General features: G+C 27.8%; 1 protein-coding gene across 3 annotated transcripts in view; it reads left to right on the top strand.

Moving 5' to 3' along the window:
• The first annotated feature begins 2,202 nt into the window (after positions 1–2,202).
• LOC136974428 (adiponectin receptor protein-like) overlaps positions 2,203–21,207 on the top strand; it is a 32,506-nt gene continuing 13,501 nt past the window's right edge. Inside the window, exons 1-2 of one of the 3 annotated variants that reach the window (XM_067269307.1) lie at positions 2,203–2,311; positions 13,269–13,426. In XM_067269307.1, coding sequence (XP_067125408.1) covers positions 13,283–13,426 — 144 coding nt within the window. In that variant the 5' untranslated portion in view covers positions 2,203–2,311; positions 13,269–13,282. Of the gene's footprint in view, positions 2,409–13,268; positions 13,427–21,207 lie in introns of all 3 variants that reach the window. The other 2 variants (XM_067269308.1, XM_067269305.1) reach the window with 2 other exon arrangements.

Below are 21,207 nucleotides of genomic sequence, written 5' to 3'. Positions count from 1 at the left end.
TTTCATTTACATTCCGGTTTACAATTTGATTAACAGATTATAGATAGAAGTAAAGCTGCTATCTGATGCCAATTTTTAAATGTAACTTAAAACTATTTTTCTATATAAATATTAATTATTAAATCTCATATAGGCTATATGTAATTTTATATTGTACGTTATTTTAAAGCAAATAATTTTATTGATCAATTCTATGATTATCAGAAATAGTTTCCAATCAGCTCAACATCTGTATAGGTCATATGACATGTTTTCCTTGTTGACTGAACCTAAATATGTGCAATGTAGTATCAGTTGTAGAGCGTGTCCTTGAATCCAACAAGGTTTCTCTTGAACCAACCAGTTGGCATTTATCCAAATGTACAAAAGAGAAACTAAAAAAAATTATTTACATTAATTTTTTCTTTTTTTTCACTTTTCCTTGTGTATTAGTTAATGTATTGCGCAATTTTAAAATAAAATGTAAAAGTTTCGACAGTGATTTTCTATAGTTTACTTATCATTTAAACATTGCAGTTAGGCTACAGTTCATAATATCTTGATTGTTTAGGGGAAAATGCTCGAAATTTCCAGTAGAAAATTATTTTCAAGCGTAACAAAACTGATTTCGTTTATATTTCCAAAGCGCATTTAACGGCTCTTATCGAATCAGAGCATCTTTAAAACGGTTAATTTTTTAAGCTAGAATTCATTTAAATTTTCCATTTTATTTAAATATGTGTAATAAAATAATAAATTAATGCCATTAAATCATTAAAAACATTGCATTTAAGTACAAGTTACTTTTAGGTCATGTATAATGTATATGTATATAGAATAGCTAAAAGTAACTTCTATCAAATCTATATAGAGTCTTCTTCTTCTGCCTGTGCCTTCTCCTAGGGGAGGTTGGCGGCCAGCAAATATCACGAATCTCTATTGCGAATCTTATGAATAATTTCTTCAGTATCTAGTCCTGTCCAGTCCTTAAGGTCATCTATCCAGCCTTGTCTTCTTCCCTCAATCTTCCCTTCTAATGTGAGTTTGGGGATTTCATATTTTTCTCCCCTCACTATGTGTCCACAGTATGCTAGTTTTCTTCTCTTTATTATTTTTATTAATTCTCTTTTAGTATCTGCCATCTGTAACACCTTGTCATTAGTGGTTCTGCTAGTCCACTTGATCTTCAACATTCTTCTGATTGCCCACATCTCAAATTCATCCATGGCTTATTCTTTTCAATCTTTTTATATCCAATTGTTTTCTCCGCTGCATTAACAATTGCTGATTTCGGTACTTGCCATTGAACCTCCGGTTTGTCATGTAGTTGCTGTCTTCGTGTTCTTTCAGTTTGTTCTTGATTATTTCTTGATATCTTGATGTAACCGAGACCTTTTTCAATGCCTCTGTGTTTAAAATTCTTTGGGGCTTTGTTTCTTAGTTATTTTTAGTTTTAAATTAAGGTTGATTACTAGCAAGTTGTGATCAGAGCCACAATCCGCACCAGGGTAAGTTTTGGTTTTAGTGGTCGTGGACTTGAATCTTTGATTGGTCATGATATAGTCTATTTGATTTCTGATTATGTTTTTAGAGTTATCAGAAGGGACTTTCCACGTATATAGTCCTCTTCTCGGTTGACCACACCAGGTATTTGCTATTGTTAAAAATTGTATTTACTACAGAATTGCACTAGTCTGTCTCCTCTTTCATTCCTTTCTCCTAGACCAAATGGCCCTACAGTCTCCAACTCTCTACCCTTGCCAAATGTCTTGGTCATTTGCATCTGTTGTAGGTGCATATACTTGTATTATGTTTAACTTAAAGGGTTTCGTATTGATTTTCACAGCTATTACTCTGTCGGACTGTGCTTTGAACCCCTCCACAGCATTAGCGAATTTTTCATTCATTACAATGGCCACTCCGTTATTGTGTGGTTACCAACTTTCATTTTGCCCGAATTAGTCCATCTCACTTCGCTATATAGAGTATTACTTGTATTTATAGTATAAAATGCTTAATTTAAAAGAAAGGCCGACTAAATATAAATGTATAAAATTAATATTTGGACTATTTTAAAATTATAAATAAGTTTTTTAAGTCGTTAAATTGGGTTTTTTTACGCGCTTTCCTTGAGTGAAAACAACTGGCTTCATGCGTTATCTCTCTTCCCGATACATTTGTTGACAAACCGGATTCCTCCAATCAGCTGTTTTTCATTTGGCACGATAGTTGGCGTGTTACGCTCATGTGACCGAAACGTCATCGTTCTGACGTCACCGAGTCGTCTTCGAAACGGAGATAAAAATGTCGGCATATTTGTTCTGCGGTTGATGTAAAGGTTTTTCTTATTATTTTGTTTTCCTTTTTAGAAAATTATACATTAAAAAGTCGACTTGTCGTCTCAAATAATTAGCGCTTAGTTACTAAAGGTGAGCGACGTTTTCATTAACCATTTCATTGATCCGTTTGTAGTCCTAGGCCGGTCTGTTAAGGATTTTTACCTTATTTATACCTCCATTTAACCTTTAAATATCCAAATTTGTACGGCTTAAGTATTTAAAAGGAATTTATTTTATTAATAATGTCAATTTCAAGTCTGTTGTGGTCCTGCTGTTTCTTCTTCAATTAAATCCTTTTTTTTCCTTCAATTAAATCCTTTTTTTCCTTCAATTAAAATGTGTGTAAAAGACTTAAGATTTCATCCAGAACATTTAAAATCTTCTTAAATTGATAGTTTTATTTATTTATTTATTTGCAAAATCATCATAATTTTGTCTTTAAAAATCTATCTGATATAATGTAGATGATTGAAGAATTATTAAATCTTACCTTTTGACTCCTTCAAAACTGCATCATAAATGTTTTTTGAAAACTACTTTGATATAAAATGGCTAAATGAAAGGCTAAAGAAGAGTGGAAGGATTATAACAATTCAAACTATAATTTGGAATTTTAGTAAGGTTTTAAATTGGTTTTAGTCCGACAAATTGTTTGACCCGCAGATCTAAATTATTCGAAAGATGGTAGAATATCTACACCGGAGAACGGTAAAGTTTCGCGTATCTAAATGCCTTTTACCGGTGTGGTTATCGTCACGCTAAATATCTCTTATTTTAACCTGTTTTTTATTTTGTCGTATCGTAAGTTAAATATTAGAACTACTTTGAGTTAAAGTTCGGCGACGAATAAAGTAAAAGGAATATTTTTAACCGATGCAAATAATTTTAAAATTTTAAACGGTTTAAAATTTTACTTATACCTCGGAACGAAATATGTTTTCTTAGAACGGGTGGATGTCGGATGGAACGTCGATAGCATCAGAAAAGACTGGCTTTATAATACTTGTCAAACCGACTTACAAATACGTGCAAAATAAAAGTTATTAAATGAATACTAAATATAAATTGGCCCAAAAAAAAAGATAGTGCTAAATAAAAATGAAGTTTGACTGCGGCTTATGTAGGCTAGAACCGATAACGTCGTACAAACGCCGACAGCTGCGGGTATACAAATACTAACTAAAAATTATAAGCAATTTAAAAGCAAACAATGGCAAAGAAAAATAAAGATCAGTCATCTCAAATAATTAATGTTAAATTGATAAATCTGTTCTGGAGTTCAAAACCTTTACAAAAATTTACTTTAAAATGACTTGGCATTTGTAATCGCCCGGGATCGATGTTCTAAATGATATTTTTAAACCTTTTGTTTTGGCTAAAATCAACTTCTCTGGTTTATTGTAGATGTAATGGAATAAACGTGTTTCTCTTCTCCGTAAGACAGTTTTCTAATTGTTAAGAAGTGAATTGTTTTGTTTAAGAATGTATAATTGATTTAAAGTTTTTAAGTGAATAATTATTGTTGTTGGTATTTAAATATTTATATAGTTCAAAATGAGAGAGTTTGTTTATTTTAATGTGAATTAAAATAATAATTTTTCTACCCATGTTTTTAATAGTAATATAATAAAAAGCAATGGATTATCATCTATTATAGATCATTTGTAAATCAACTAACTATGACAATAATACATTTTCTTGAAGTGTTATATAAATATGTTAAAACTGCCTTACATTATTATATTTATTAATATCAAATAAATTCATGTACACTTCATTTGGTACAATATGGAATAAAATATCTATGATAGAAGGTTTGATGATTTTTATAATTTAAGTCTATATCTTACTAAACTAAACTATATCGGATTGATTTTATTTCTCAAACACCTAAAGATTTTTATAATTCATTCCCAAATATTACTTATCCTACATGTCTGTGAAATATAGTTATATTTGTGCCATTCTTAATCATTGCATGCAAACGTCTGTGTTTTGTTCGTCAATGCATTTATCGTGTGAGAGAATCGAGCAATATGCATTTAAATTTTTCCAGAAAGCTTATAGAAATAGTGGCTTTCTGATTTTATATTGTTACCAATGCTACTAAAATTGTTTAAAATTTCTTTCATTTAGTTAAGAAAATCTGATATTCTTCTTTACGGTAGATGTAGTAGCTATATTCCGTGAAAGATACCAGTGACAGAAAGGATTACAGACGATATGCTGTTGACTTCTAATTTTGATACGTAAATCTTTATATTTAACTAAGCAATAGAAATTTGCAGTTTTACAAACTATTTTGTCAATAAAATTAAAATTTTATGTTTCTTATCAGTCATTGTAATCTATAATCTTTTATGCCAACTAAATCTTGTTTTATACTGAGTCAATCTTCACATATTTGTTTTTTTTTTAATCTTAAACTATATTTAGGAACTATATAATTTTTCTAATTGTGACTTTTCGGTAGACTGTGCAAGGAATTTGCAGCCTTACGTATTTTTTTAATACATGGATGGTATTTGCATCTAGGCCAACTTCACACATGAATGCTGAGCAAACATTTGGCCAATGCATAGTAGCGTGGTTGGTTTACTTGTGACTAATATTCAGTATTCACTGTTTTCCACTTGTCAGTAAATTGTGCTGAATAAAAGGAGATGAATATTTGTGCTGTTCATCCGTACATTTGTACTCTTTCTTGCATTTTCTTGTTTTCAGTCATTATTTTCAAAATGGAACGATCTCCACAAACTGGTCAATACAGACCCCCAGGGGTCGGTATGACACTGACAGAGGTAGATTCTGGCTCCGGGTCGATGGGGAAAAAAGTTAATTAGAAATCACTAATATAATAAATAACTGGTTTTCTGCTATGTTAATTTCATTTTAACAAAAAAGAAAAATAAGTTAGATATAGAATTATGTGGAGATTTAAGACTGAAACTAACTAATCTTGACCCCAACATTGCTAATCTTGCAAACAGTCATCAAGCACACATGTCACATTGACAATGTCAGCCAATTTTACTAACTTAATTATATAATTATTATAATGCCTTTATTATAAGGCATTTGATTAGATATAAATATATTAGATGTGTGATATAAATAATAAACACTGTAAAATAAACAATCTAAAACATACACATCTGTTTTTTGCTTGTCCTATTAGGGTCAATTTACACACAACAGTGACCTGCTAGCACAGTGACTATTTGGTGCATAAACATCGATAAATATCACACATAGCCAATCAGAGTTTCATCTATGACACGTGATCCGTATTCTTTCAATCATACAAGTGTCGTACATGAAACTCTGATTGGCTATGTGTGATATTTATTGATGCTTACTGCACTGTGCCGGCACGTCACTGTTGTGTGTAAATCGACCGTTACGATTGCATAATAGTGAAATATAGGGAACCAATAAAAACTTGAAAAATTCTCGAAGGGGTCGACTGTCAAAGTTTTGGGACCCCAATCTAACGAAATTGTAATCAAGGTGGAAAATAGTTATAACCTGAATATTTTTTTTCTTTAAAAAGAAAATTCATTAATGACATTATTTAGAATGTGTTACAACAGTGTAAAATGGAATGTTAAAAATAGGGTAAGGATAGATGAAATATACAAGCTAAATAAGTTTGCTTATTTTTCAATAACAAATGTGAATTACTCATGACTACAAAAACAGCAGCACAAATTATTGTTTGAAAATTGTCCTTTTCTAGATCTCAGGCAAATGATGAATGTTTATTCATCATTCTCACAATGAACTCAGCAAAATCATGTACATGACAATCATTTTGGTAGATACTTTGTCAAAAAGGCAATTATTCAGCATTTGGTAAATTCCTAATGCTAATATGAATATTGTGCACCTTACGTTAAAATGCATTTTTTGTAATTTTGTATTGATCATTTTCAACCTCTCAATCGTAAATTATTAATACTAAAAGTAATATAAAATCTTTCTGGATCTTTTGATCTAACTTCAGTCAGAATTAATATAAATAAATGTTTTAACCAAATAAAAACCGACCGAATAAAGGATGAAAAATTTGCCCAGTGTTTTAAATCTACTGTCACTGCATTGTGTCTTTGACAGAAATAAAATAAAATAGTTAATATGAACAACCAAAATCTGACTTTTCTAATGCCAAACATATAATCTAGATTATTGTAGTTAAAATGGAACCTATAAAATAATTCAGCTTACAGATGTATATCTGTTAATGTAGAGGGAAAAACATGTGTTATATAAATAAAATTTTGATGAATTACTTTTCACAGTTTTTAAACAAACTTTTATATTTTTTTAAATACATTTATTTGATGTGTATAAATTAGGAATACTTATTATATGAACAAATGGTTCAGAAGAGGGGCATTAAATATTTTTACTTTAATCTTATTCAAAAGTATCTGTAAAAGAATCACACTCTTATATTTTTCAGAATTTTATTTTGACAGTAATTCATTGACGTCTTGTTAGAGGGAGGACATTTCTACTTTGACTTATGTGGATGCCAGTCAAAGTAAGATATAACCTTCTTTTGGATTCCGTAGAGTAACCCGAAACAGAGATGAGTTATTGATTGTAAAGTAAAAAAGATCTAAATTTTAATCAGAATTTTGAGAAAATGTCATACCTAATTATGAACTCGCAAACATAACAGAATTATCTGATGTACTGTACATAGGATCCACTAGCAGGTCCATGTTACGGAGGATTGCCAAGCATAAGGATATCATCTCTAGCAATAAAACATCAATGAAACTTGCCCAATATGCAAAGGAGCCTAGGGTATTGGTAAAATTGGATGAAGCAAAGTTGGTTAAGTAAAAAAGCTTTGATACCAACAAGCTCGGAACACTTGAAGCATGGGAGATCTATAAGAACTTGCTTTATGGGAAGTGTATAAATGGCAAGGATGCTGAAATGGTATCTCCAGCTTGGAAAACACTCATAGATAACCCATTACGTGGTGATATACAAGTGATTTAATAAGATTACTGAGCTGCTGTTAAAATTTTTGTAAATTTGTTACTTCCTAAACAGATTATCCTTAGTTGGATCAGAATCCTGTGCTTATTGAATGTCCATTAAAAAGTAATATCTGGATTATGGGGATTGAATACTATGTATTTTTGATGATATATGCTGTTGGAGTATGAACACAGACAGCCAGACAGACACAAACATGCTAATGTGTAAATTTGATTGAAATTAAATAAATAGTTTGTAGTGTTAGTTTCTGGTTAGTTGGGTAGGTGTACTTTCTGCTGATTGTTTTAATGCTGTCATTTTATTTGTCTCATAGATGATCAACTGTCTAACAACTCTGTATTGACTCGTCATTAAAGCTCAATCCACACTACTGAGTCATTTACAATCCTATCAAATATTTATAAATTTTCCAATAAGTCTTGGTCTGGTGACCAAGACTTGAATGTAAATACATTGGACATAATTGACAAATATTTGACCAGATCATGAACAGCTTGATAGTATGGATTGGTTCTAAAGTTTCTTTAAGCGTATTTCTAAGTTAACATTGATATTTAATTGACGTAGTCTTCATTATGCATTAAGTCAAATTTGATTCCCTGACCTCATATTTATGCCGACTGGCATAAGGTAGTGATTCGCTTTTGTCATCGACTGTACTATATTATTGCTATGTTACGAACTTAATTTTTTTCATAAATACAGAACAAGCTTTAAATATAACAATATTAGGGCACTGGAAATTTTTGATGACAGAAAATTCATAGAAATGTCATGGAAGAAATTACAATGACAAACTGCTATGATCACAATTGAAAAAAAAAACTTGCAAAAGTTTTAAATATGAATAATTTTATTCACTTTAAATCCTTTTGCAATTAAACTGTTTTAAAATGTATTATTAAATTAAGAAATATATTTGAATCATTGTTCTTTCAAAATACTTGATAATATTTTATTATTAAAATAATTTATGTTGTGATAAATAATGATGATAAAATTTTAGAATTCATTCTCCATATTTTATGATGATGATAAAGATCTTCATACAGAGTGATTAACTCAAGACTAAACACTTTTGTTTAATTGCACAGTTACATTTTGAGTAACACTTAAAACATACCTTGGTTGATTGCTTTATAATGAAATTTTTAAGGTACAAGACAATTTTTAAGGTAGCCCTAAATGATCTCAAATTCCTTAATTTTTTTTCTTTAATAAATGGCATTCTACAAGGATTAATATTAAGTGGGTTATTCTTTTCTGTATACATTAATAATTTATTCAACATCATTAATTCTAAATTTATTGCTTATGCTGATTGATATTAAACTTTTAAATCATGACCCTAATGTCTTCCAAAATGACTTTAAACATCTTAGGTTTACCCTGTTGAAAGCTAAGGATAAGAATTAATATTCTTAAAACTGTTGCATATTTTATAGTGTGTGTATTAATATAAAGAGGAGGAGAAGGAGAAAACTATGATTTAGTAAATAGCACAATGCAAGTTCATATAGTGATTTGGAGGTTGTCTTTGACAATAAATTGACCTTTAAAGGTCATATTGAAAGATTGTTAAATCACTTGCAATTGTTGCAGTATTTTAAGACCGTCCTCAAAGCCAGTATTAAGCTGGTAAGGTTTCTTTCCTTTTTTTTTTGTTTATATACAAACTTTCAGTCCATAATTGATTACTACTTACCATTATGAGCAATGACTGCCTCTTCTCTACTTAACAAGGGAAATACACAAAGTCTACCTCTTATTAAATAAATTTAGCAATTTATCCTGCAATCATAAACCCAATGTAGCTAAGGTCAGACTTTGTTTAACTGATGTGAAAAAAAGAATTAAATACTTCACATTTTAACTTTAAATATTTCAACATATTATTAAAACTATTGGCTTAAACTAAAAGTCCCATCCAGGCAAACATGTTTTTCACACTCCTTTTTACCGTTTATCGTTATCTCGTAGATCCTTTTTTTCTCGCTGCATAGAGCTCATGTTTCTGGTCGATCGTCGTCATGGTTTTACGAAGTACAAATGCATTTGTCGACATTTTTTATGTAATGTGTAATTAATCTCTTTTTTACATATTATCATCAATTGTTATAATTACGTGCTGGTAGTGTGTGACACATTCAAACTTGGATTGATGGTTTAAGGCAATACAACGCTGGACAATCTGCCGAGAGGAGAGTGCTACCTGGGAGGACTTTTGTGGCCACTATTTAGGCATTAGAACATAAAAACTCAGAAAATGCCACATGGCCAATCTGTTGGAAAGGTCCAAACCTACAGCAAACTACTAATGTTCAATGGTTTTAGCCACGGGTGGACCACATTCAAAGAAACATTATATTCCAAATTTATTATTTGATAATTCCTGCTAATCATCTGAATTTAAAGAGTAGAGTAATAACATAATGCAAGTACAAAAAAAGTAAAAAATATACTTGCATAGCAATCTGTGTATTTTCTTACATGTGCATGACAAAAATATAGCAATACTTGATTAGTACTTTTTGTTTAAATTCAACTTTTATCAACTGGCAACATAAAAACTTTAAACGTTAATATTCTCAAAACGAGTAAAAAAGTTGAACTCTTCTTCACAAAAATCAAGACTGGTTTGTCTGCTTAATACAATAGATTATGCCAAGGCAATATTGTAGTGAATTAAAAGCAAAAGTACAGTAATTGAAACTAAACATGTAGTTTATTAGAGATGGGCAGTAGATTCTCGTATCTACAGTTTGTGTGTCCTATCTAAAGGTGCTGCAAAGGTGGTTGTAATTCTTAATAACTACTTTAGTGTCTGCATTCCTACCGATTCGGCGGATTTAAATATAGGAGTTTAACCGAACGAGATTGACGAATCTGTTCTGGACGACTATGAAATTTGCCTTGTGTATTTCATATATATAAATGTCTATTTTTAAATTAACGATATAATATTTTCAATTATTATAATTATTTAATACATTACAATTTAGTATAAGATATTTTGAATTAATTTTAGCTCGAAAGTTTGTCATTATTTGCAAAGAGTAGTAATTGTTCCCTAATTACTGTTTGTGTTTACTTTATATCTTTATAGGTAAAATTGTTTAATTAATTTGAAATATAAATACACTAGGAAAAAATTTTAATATATTCTTACGACGTTATTTTTATGGTAATTTGTGGTATTTTGTCAACAAACTATATTAATATGCCCGTCCAAAGTAACTCTTATTTGACGTGTGTTTAGATATTTGTTGAAATTTCTGGTGTTTTTATTTTTATTATTTTTGAAGATTTATGATAAGTTTGTTATTCTAATTGTTGGTAAATAAGATTTTTGTATATTAATACAAACACCATCATTTTAAATAAAATTAAATAGTTAGTTTTATATGAAACAATTTCACAAAAATAACATGCAACAAATATTCCTTTTGACAGCTATTATTATAAATCACAAAGTGACAATATTAAACATACAAAAGTAAATTAAAAGCAATTAATAAAAAAAAATGAAATTATTCAAGTTAAAAATATAGAACAGGATTTTGAACATATTTAAGCTGCCCAAATTTATATGTATATTAAAAAGTGAAAATATTCATTAAATAAATATACTAAATTATAATTTAAATGAATGAAATAAAAATTAAATTAAATGAAAAAATTATGCAATATTTTAAAATTATCTCAAGTATCTTTTGAAGATGGATAAATGGAAAGAATAATAATGTGATGTAGTTAAATAGTGTTTTAGTTATTTATTGGAATCTTGTTAAGTAATTGTTTCCCCATCACATTTTTAGAATTATGATATCTTAAAAGAAATTAAAATTCCATAAAACTGTTCAACTTGGCTCTATCTCTATCAAAAATACTTTTTCAGAATAAATATATCCGAAATATTATAATTACTGTATAATCTATCTTTGTGAAAATGGACGTGATCTCGACACCGAACACAATCGAGAAGATTTAACCGATAATAATTTAATCGATATGACATTGAGAATATATTTTGACTTACCAGAAACAATTTATATATAAACTTGAAAAATATTCAGTAATTTTAGTTATTTATAGAGTCGTTTTAATTTAAAATATTGCTATTATAGTCTTTTTTGCAGAATTTTATGTACATGTATTTCAAATATTAATCTTTGTTGTATCTTCAGATTTAAATGAAAACAAACATAGGTATAGTCCTATAGTAAGATTATTGTAAGAATGGTTAAAACAGGTTTTGAACAGTTGTGTGTGATTGTTACTTTAAGGAAGCAACCGAATTACTAATATTAACATAATTTTAATTTTAAACTATTATCTCAGTCAATTGGTTTTGGGTAGGGTTTCTCATTTCCCGGTCTTTTGCTTGTCCCGGGATTCCGGGATAAAAGTGAACCGTTTCCCGGGACAAAATTAATTATTTTTAAGATATACAAAATATCATGAAATCAAATGATATAATTATTTTTCGTTTTTTAAAGTAATTTAATATGTTCTGCAATCTCCAAAATCATATTAATAATGCTGTATAAGATATGTATTAAAAATTACCTTTGAATTATGTAGAAATTTTCACAAATAGAAAAAATTTATTAAAGTTTGCTGGAAACTGCATACAGCAACAACAAAAATGCCTTTGAATTGAGTTGAAAATTAAAAAAAATGAACTTAGATCAAACTTCTAACTTAGAAGGTAATTTTTGATTTTTTAAATAAAATATAATACAAAATATTGTAAATTTTTGTAAGATTTTAAAAAGCAAAGATGGTCGATACTCCAATCACTCAATCTGATTCTTATTTTAGTAATGAAAAGTCTCGCTACCGAGAATGCCTTTACCGATTCAATTGATGCGATTGGAATCGTGTTTAATGCATTTAAGAGAAGACAAATATTGTGTTTTTCACCTGCACCCTGAAAGATTTCTAGTTTGTTTTTGAGATTGTAGTACTTCTTTTGTTCCCTAGTATTCTTGATTTGTCTACCTCGCCTACTTTAATAGAAACATCCTAGCCCAATAATTCGGCAGTTCGTTTGTCTTTAATAATCAGATTGTGAAGAAAAACTTCATACTCGCCGACTTCGTACTCGTTTGTATCCTTGCCCAATTTGCACAACTTGGCATTACGCAGTCATTGAAGCTACTGGGCATGGTTAAAAATTAAGACAGTGTAAGCACAATTATTCCAGATATTACTGGTAAAGAATTTTGAGAGTCCTGCCACAAATAAGCTACGTGTTGGTTATTGACCATTTGTGACGTGCCATAACGAACAAAAATTAAAAAAAACTAATAAATAGGTTTGAAATTAATAAATACAAATGTATTCTGACAGTTTATAAGTTAATGATACTTTCTATTTGCAAATTTTCCTCAACCTTAACATAAAATAAGAAAAAACTGAATTTTTAAGAAATTTGCAGGATTTCCCGGGTTAAAAAAAACAACCGGAATCCCGTTTGAGAAACCCTAGTTTTGGGGGCACTTTGTAATAACTAGGTGATATAGTTGACATTAATATAAAATATATATATATATAATGATTGTGTGTCAGTGCAATATTAATAAATCAGCATTGTTTATAACATGTAATATTTTTTGTTTAATTATTTCATAATTAATCAAACTAATATCTTAGTTTTCCCTTTAAGATAGTGATAAAACATATTTTGCCAATATAAACTAAAGCATTTACTTTGTAATTTGAAATGAATTTGAATCATTTTCTTATTATGAGAAGAAAATACATCACATAATAGCCACATTATATTAGAATAATTTGAAATAAAATAAGTGTTTGTTAAAATTTAAATTGATTTCCTGTTTTGGAAAATTAGAAAACAAATTGTTTAAATATTTATATTCAGATTCTAAAACTGTAAATCAATTAAAACTAAATTTATATTTACAGATCTATTGTAAATCATGGATCGTACACCAGACGAAGAAAGCATTTGTAGAGAGAGAAGATCTCATTTGCCATCATTATCTAAATTGGATTTTAGTAGCGATGACGACATAAATACGTCATGTCTTCCTAAGCGAAATAGTTTATTGGCTGGAACAGAAGTAAGATATTTTATTTAGATAATTCCTTTTTAATGGTAAATAATTATTATTATTATTAAATTTCAAGATTTTTTTTAAATTAAAAATTTAACTTAAACTTTTTATTAGTTTTTTATTACTAATTTCTAATAAATTTGAATTATTAGTAATTCTAATTTTATTTCTTTTGATAGTAATAATTCATTTTATATATCCTTTAAGTGTTTATCAATAAATTCGTAATCGAATTCCGTCGACAAATTATACCAAAATAAAGCATTTTGTTTTCTCTTATTGTAATATTTAAGAATTATGCTTTTTATCCACTTTAAGTGGATTTAATACATATTTTGAAAAATAAGGTTTCTAATCTAATTGTATATAACTTTCAGAAATAGTATCAATTTCAATGAAAAATAATAATTAACAGCAAAATCAACATTAAATTATTAATAAGTGTTCATAATTTTATTAGTAATTTGAGTAATAATTCTGTTGTGGTCTCTTGAACACTATATAGTGCAAACACACGAACACTTGGCAAATTGCCAAGTGTTAGTGTGTTTGCACTATATAGTGTTCAAGAGACCACAACAACTACCGACATGGTTTCAAGATTACAAAAGTAATAATTCTGTTGTTAGCCAATTTTATTTTTGACTTATTTTACAATGTTCCGATTATATACTTCCCTGTTGTTATTTCCTATTTCATATAGAGAAAAATATAATGCATTCCCAGATCTCAAAATATATGAAAATAATTTAAATAATACTAAAAAAAGGAAGTATCACAGGTGGAAATGTCTGATTTTCCTTCAATTTTATTTTTATTTACTTTTCTTACTAAGAAATAAAAAAGCAAAACAGCTTATTGCGTGGAGACGTTTTGTAGAATACACTGCAACTTTATTTGAATTATATATAGCCATGCTTGCTCATCACAAAGTGATTAAATCAAGAGTGAAGAAGTGCAGCAACTTTATTACAATAATCTCTTACAAAGAAATGGGGGGAATGGAAACTTGATCTGCTTCAATTTAAACAAAAACTACTATTAAAATTTTGTTAATATTTCAATAGTTACAGAAAACCTTTTTATGGACTAAATCTTCCACCTTTAATTAATTTTATACAATTCAGAATGTCAAATGTTAATTTTGATATAAATTGTGTATTTGTTCATTGAAATTTTATTATGTGAGTCTTCCGTCTTATCGAGTGAGGAGTTAATATATTAAAAGACATCTATGTAAAGTAAACTCCAATATGTATGAAATTTGACTTAATTCGACGTCTCGATTAAATAAAATTAAATGATAAATTTTGTGTCGGGAAACCCATATATTTTCCAAAATTATAGTGTTAGTATACAGTACCGTCGTTTCGAAATGTTTATCCTGTTTTATTTCCTGTTTCAACTCATCCAAGTACATCAAACTTTTAAGTTTGTCTGTGAAGGTTGTCGTTGTCAGATTTCTATATATAATTTTTAGAATTTTTGTTGAATGTTATATCATTTTTCTGGTAAATTTTGATATGAATTTGTGTAAAAATTAATTCAGAAATTAAGAAGTGCTATACTATGATTTTCAAATTAAGATTATTTTTATTATGAATTGTTTACAATTTAATTTTTAATTTTTCAACATTTATAATTGAAATAAAAATATAAATAAATTAGTAATATTACTGAACTGTTCATTTTTTAAACTAATCAAAGGGTTTGTTATTAAATGTCAACATACTTTATATTAATGTAAAAGTAAATTTCACAAATAATGTTTATTTATAACTTGGTATTTCATCTATCATCTATTTGACAGGTTTATTCGGCACTTTGCAGCATAGTTGATTGTTGCGTAACATAATTCGGTTATTATTCGGATCATTGGCTTATTTAAATGATTATCATCATCATTCTGTATGTAAAACTTATCTGTCATAATTGTAATCATATTCGTGAAAGCTTGTAGCTAAAAATAAATTGTTTCAACCGACGTAATGCGGTATTCCCTAAATTCAAGTGGTTTTTTTTTTGGTGTGTGTGTGTGTGCTATTTTGAAATATAAGGTAATGATGAAACAGGTTATTTTGTAATATTTCTCAATTTTTACAAATGTAAAATGCTTGTTTTGTAATTTTATAACAGTATACTAAGATTTACTAAGTTTATGTATATGTATAGGTCGCTAGTAAAATTTGAATTAAAATGTAAAACTCTAGTGTTTCTAATGAATTAAATATGCTAGAAATGTCTATTTTTATAATCAGTTTTCCTTTCTACCTATTAAAAAGATAAATATAAACTTTTATCAACCAATTATAAAGTTTATCGAGGAAAATTTCTCGACGTATAACAAGCATGGCTAACAAGTTGATTGTGGATAATATGCCCAGTTAGTTGCAAAAAAGTTTTTTTCTTGTTTTTTCTTGAAAATATAAATTCCATATTTTCATCATAAAATCTTTAACTATTGCTATGGATTGTTAGTGCAGTGCTGTAATGAGATAATGAGTAATTGTATTTGATTGTGGCATGGTGAAAAGAGCATTTGCAGTTACTGAACAAGTGGATCATGCTCTTTGTATTGATGTTCTCTGTTGTTTAGGATACAATAAAGCTATTTCTAAAGTAAACTCGTTATGTTTAAAACAAGCACATCATAAATGTTTGAATTTTGAGATAAACAGAAATGAAATTTTTTTATGGTAAATGAAAAATGTTGCTGTTAGTCATGCATTTTTTTAATGTTTTTTTTTAATTAAAAAGAAGTAACCTAGAACATTGCCTACCATGCAATAAATAACTGTTTTTGAAGAATAATTTTCTAGGAATAGCATTAATAAAAATTTTTACGAAAGAATAAAAATATGACGATTGATCTTCACAAGCCAAAAGTATTCAATAATCTATCATATCTTGACTTTGTTTGCTAATTTTAATATATACCCAAGTATGTAGGAATCAAAAACAACACGCCACTTCCAAAAGAAGTTTATTTAAAGAATGTGAAATTTGTAATTTTCTTTATAGGAGACTATAAAGTATCAAAGTTCAATATTAGTTAGTGAAAAGTAATATATAAATATTTATTTTTACCAAATATCTCTTGATTTGCACAAGATATGTAGAAATTGAATTGCATAAGTTAAGGCTGATTGTAACCTTTTTGGTTATGCACAAGGTCTCAGCAGATGGTGTTAAGAATTTAATGTTTTACAATTTTCTATTTTCAAAATTCTGAAGTGTATGTTAATACAAGAATTAAATAGGATTCTAAAACAAAATGGATTGGTTCAGCTACTTTTGTTTTTGAGAAGTTTTGGGATTTTCCTATAGAAAAAGCATTAAGAATTCATTGCTATCTGAACAACTTTTGTTCTACAATCAATTCAAAAAAGATATATTTTAATGTAGTACTTGAATGTTTTAAATTTGATATGATCGTAATTGTTTATGTATTGAATTTTACGTTATAATGTAGTTGTTGTTGCAGTTGTCCTGAAATTAAATGTAATGAATGAAAATGTTATCAGAAAGAGAAAAATCCAAATATTTTTGTTTATGACAAAGACTTTTACTTATTTTTCAAAAACAATTTAGAAAAGTAGAACATTATAATGTAAATGTTTTTCTTGAAATTTAAATTCTGTAAGCATAACTATAAATTGATTTCCACAAATTGAGTTTTTTCCAGAAAAAATAAGTCTTTGTAGTTTGCTTTGTGATATAGTAATTAAACATTGCTTATAAATTTCATAATGATTTTTTTCTTGTATGGACATATGTCATATTTATATATACAGTATGCTCTTGATACAGCGACTACTCAATATATTGAATAATTGATTTTAATTCGGTGCTTTGAGAGTTTAGTATATCGCAATATTAAGATCGTTTTGTCCATTTACAACACTGCATTTTTAAGGAAATAATATATTCAAAGACAGCTTTTTTGAAATATATTATTTCCTTATACAGTAGATGTGGAATGTAATTTTGTAGTTAGATATTTTAAAAATATTAGTTAATTTTGAATCTTAGGAAGCGACTCTTAGTGGAATCTTAGGATTCAGACCAAAATACATAAGTCTTACAAAAAGATTCTTTCTGAATTATGTTTTTATAACTAACTTTTATAAGTCATATATCTGGCATATTGGGATTATCATTTGAAAACTAATTTCTTTCTATTCCAGTTCAGAAATTTAGAATTTTGCTTTATGATATATACTATAAATATATACATGTAGAATCAAATTTCAACGCTTAACATTTCTTAAATCAATAGTTACGTCATTTTAACTTCAAAATCTGATGATAAAATTTGTCTAAAAATAAAAATAAAAACTTGTCTGAAGTTAGTTTTACATAATTTCAAATTATTAGGATAAGGAGTTATAAAAGTAATTAATAGCAAAGTTTTTTGAATTCCGATTATGTTGATTCTGTTCACTTCTTACCTACTTTATTCATAATAATTCGTAATGTATGTTAAAGGTATCGTTTTCAATTCTTGAAATAGTTTTTCATGCATTTTGCATGATTAAAAAGGGAAGAAAGTTGAATTTTTTTTAATGTATAAAATATGTTGTTTTAATTTTTTTATAGAAAAATTGGATTAAATGAAGTTTTTTCTTTCTACTTTTATTGTTTCAAATTACAGGATTATTTTAGAAACCAACTCTAAGCAGTCAATTTTAAGCTGGGCTTTCAAATGAAAGCAGATTTTAAACTTGAAAGTTATTATAAATTTGACAATTAATCATTTGGGATTGCCTGTCTGTCCAAATTCTAACGATCTAAGAAAAATTTGAATTCAAACACAGTTGCCATAGAAACGCACATTCGATCGATAAAAATCGGTTTAAATAGAATTATAGGTGTACTGAAATAATATATTATTAAATTTTTTTACCTAGCATGCTTTTACATTATCGGAATAAACTGAAAAAACACAGTCCTAGTATTGTTGTTTGAGATTGATCTAATTCCTTATTCTCAAATTTTTCTTCTTTATAGAAAATATAGAATAAACCACATTTCTGATTTAATAATGCAAAAATATTTCTTGGAAAGAATTATTTTAAATTAGTTATTTCTTCTGTTTACTTTAATAATTGACTTTAAAGTAAATATAGATTATTTAAATTACATTAGGATAATTTCAAAGTTCAAGTTTAAAGTGCAAAGAACAAAATTTCGACACTATCCTTTTTATAGATTATCTTTCCTTTCGTATTAAAGCAGCTATATTTATACTTTTATCTTAAATGCCATTATTTTATTAAAAATAGTAAGATAACTTATCAAAGCACTTTAAACTAATTATTGTATTTGCGTAAATAATTAAAGATGACTTTTTGTATTATTAAACTGTCACCATTTAGTCTGCAAAATCTGATTTTAACAAGTAACGGAATAATATATATTTAAGGATTTATTATTATAGAAAATTAATATAATATATATATATATACCAATTAAGTCACTGTTTTTATATCTAAAAGCAGTATTATAAATCTTTAATGAATATGTAAATATTTACAATTTATATAAACTAATTAAACTGATATTTATATGTGACCTATCACATCTAAAAATCATTTTAATCCAAGATAAATGAAATCCTAGATGAATCAGAATCCCCAGTCAATCTGTATTATAAAATCTATAAAAACATATGTAAATTTAACTTAAAAATAACACACAATAGAGTTACGATGTAATATTTCGTTGTCTATAAATCAATAGTTTTCAGTTGAGTTGCCAGCTTTTTTTTCTTTACCGAGATCTCGCCGACCGACTTGCTAACTTCGGATATGTATGGCTCACCCGATACTCGATAATTTATGGTTTATCAAGAAACTAAGAGACAACCGTAGAAATAAATTTTAACATTCTCTAGAGTATCATAAAAGCCAAGCTGAAAGCTGATACTGTCTAGTGGTAAATTATTATCTGTACGGTCATACTTACTTTGAAACTTCTACCCTTTTTATTATCATATTAAAGATAATTTACTAATGTTGTTGTATTGTTATACTTAGTTTTACTTTTCCAGCTCTGTTATATATAACAGAGGGAAGTAGGGTGATCGGTCAAAAAATGACACTCCAAGATTTTTATATTTTTCGACTCAACCTTGAAACATCAAGAAATGCAAAAAAAATTTGGATTTTCTTTTTTCTGTGTGTATGCAGGGCACAATTTTGTTCACCCTCCTCGAAGCTTAATAACTCCCATGCTTTTTGTTGAAAATTTTGAAATTTTGCAGGGAGGTTTGTGTATCGGGAATTGATGCTATTAAATTTTCGGTAGTTAAAGGGGGTGGGAGATAGGAGGGGATTGTATGTCAAATTTTGAGTAGGGGTTAGACTTAATGACGACTTTACTCATTATTAGCATTTACAGTTTTTTTTTATAAAGCTCATTCCTACGTCAAACTTCAGTTTTTTGCCGTCTTATTATCATCATCAACCCATCTCAATAAGTGCAGAGCCCAAACGATTAGGAGTTGAAAGTTGAAATTTGGTACACAGTTAGGGCATGTCACGAGAATGTACACTAAGAAAGGATTTTTCAAAATTCCTCGTTTTTGACCGTGTTTTAGTAGGGTATGCCAAGAAATGCACATTAAAAAGGGATTTTTGGAAATTCAAATCTCTGAGGGGGGAAAGAGTTAGTTTTAGTCAGTATAAAGTGTAAATCGTGACACATATAGTATACATTTTGGAAAATAATAAATATTTTAATCATTTCCACTCTTCGAGTAACCCAAAAACAATAAATCCAAAATAAACGAATTTGAGCGAATATCTGAATTTGTTCCAAATTTGAAATATAATGTTTCAAACAAGTGTTTTTAGATTTTAGAATTTGAAATTAATCATTTTATTCAATTAAGGTTATAGTTTTTGCACCTGGCGAAAACGGATAAGATCCGCTATAATCTAATAATAATAACTTCGCTACAGTTACTTTCTGCCCGAGCAACGCCGGGCTAGTTTTATAATAATTGAAAATAAAGCTTTTTAAATAAAATTTCATAACAGATGGCACCACATGCAGTTTTAAATGTTTCTGGGAAAGTTATGCAACTCATTGCTGGATTTTTTTTTTTCAAATATGCATCATCAAATGAAACATGTTAGCAGACTTTTTTTTTTTTTTTTTGTCTTATTAATAAAAAGTTAATTCCAAGAATCGTCACTTTATAATCCATTTCTTAATTGCAATATCCAACATTTTCAGTTCACTTGTTTTAATATATTTTTTATAAATGTTAACAAATTTAAATGCCAAAATTTTATACAAATAATTAAGTTATAAACTATTAATTCTGGATTGTCAAATTAAATATGGTTTAATTATGTTTGTTTCGTTTTAAAAGATATGGAAAGCGATAAAAAATAAATAAAATAGTTGTTTTTAATTTTTACCTTTTAGAAATAAAATTATTAGATTTACAAATGGCGATTTCAGCTTTTAGTACTGTTTATGTTTGGTATAACTCTAACTAGACCTTAAATGTTTAAGTAAAAATATAGTATATAATGGGTGGGCAAGCAAGAGTTAAAACGTTTTTTTAAATCTGTAGAATATGTTGAAATGTAAGGAACAAATTGTAGAAATAACCTATAATCATTCATTTTTGTTAAACTGTTTTTAACAGATTTTTATTATAGATTCAATGTTTAAAAGATTTTAAAATAAAATTTGTTTTTAGAATAAGTATATATTTTTGAGAGGGAATAAAGTCTTATTTGAAAGAAGAGATAATTGCATATTTTAATAAA

The sequence above is a fragment of the Centruroides vittatus genome, unplaced genomic scaffold (genome assembly GCF_030686945.1).
Source record: "Centruroides vittatus isolate TY-2023 unplaced genomic scaffold, ASM3068694v2 contig_349, whole genome shotgun sequence".
Classification (NCBI taxonomy): domain Eukaryota; kingdom Metazoa; phylum Arthropoda; class Arachnida; order Scorpiones; family Buthidae; genus Centruroides; species Centruroides vittatus.
Note: the sequence above shows the minus strand (reverse complement) of the source record. Positions and strands in the feature narration are given on the sequence as shown.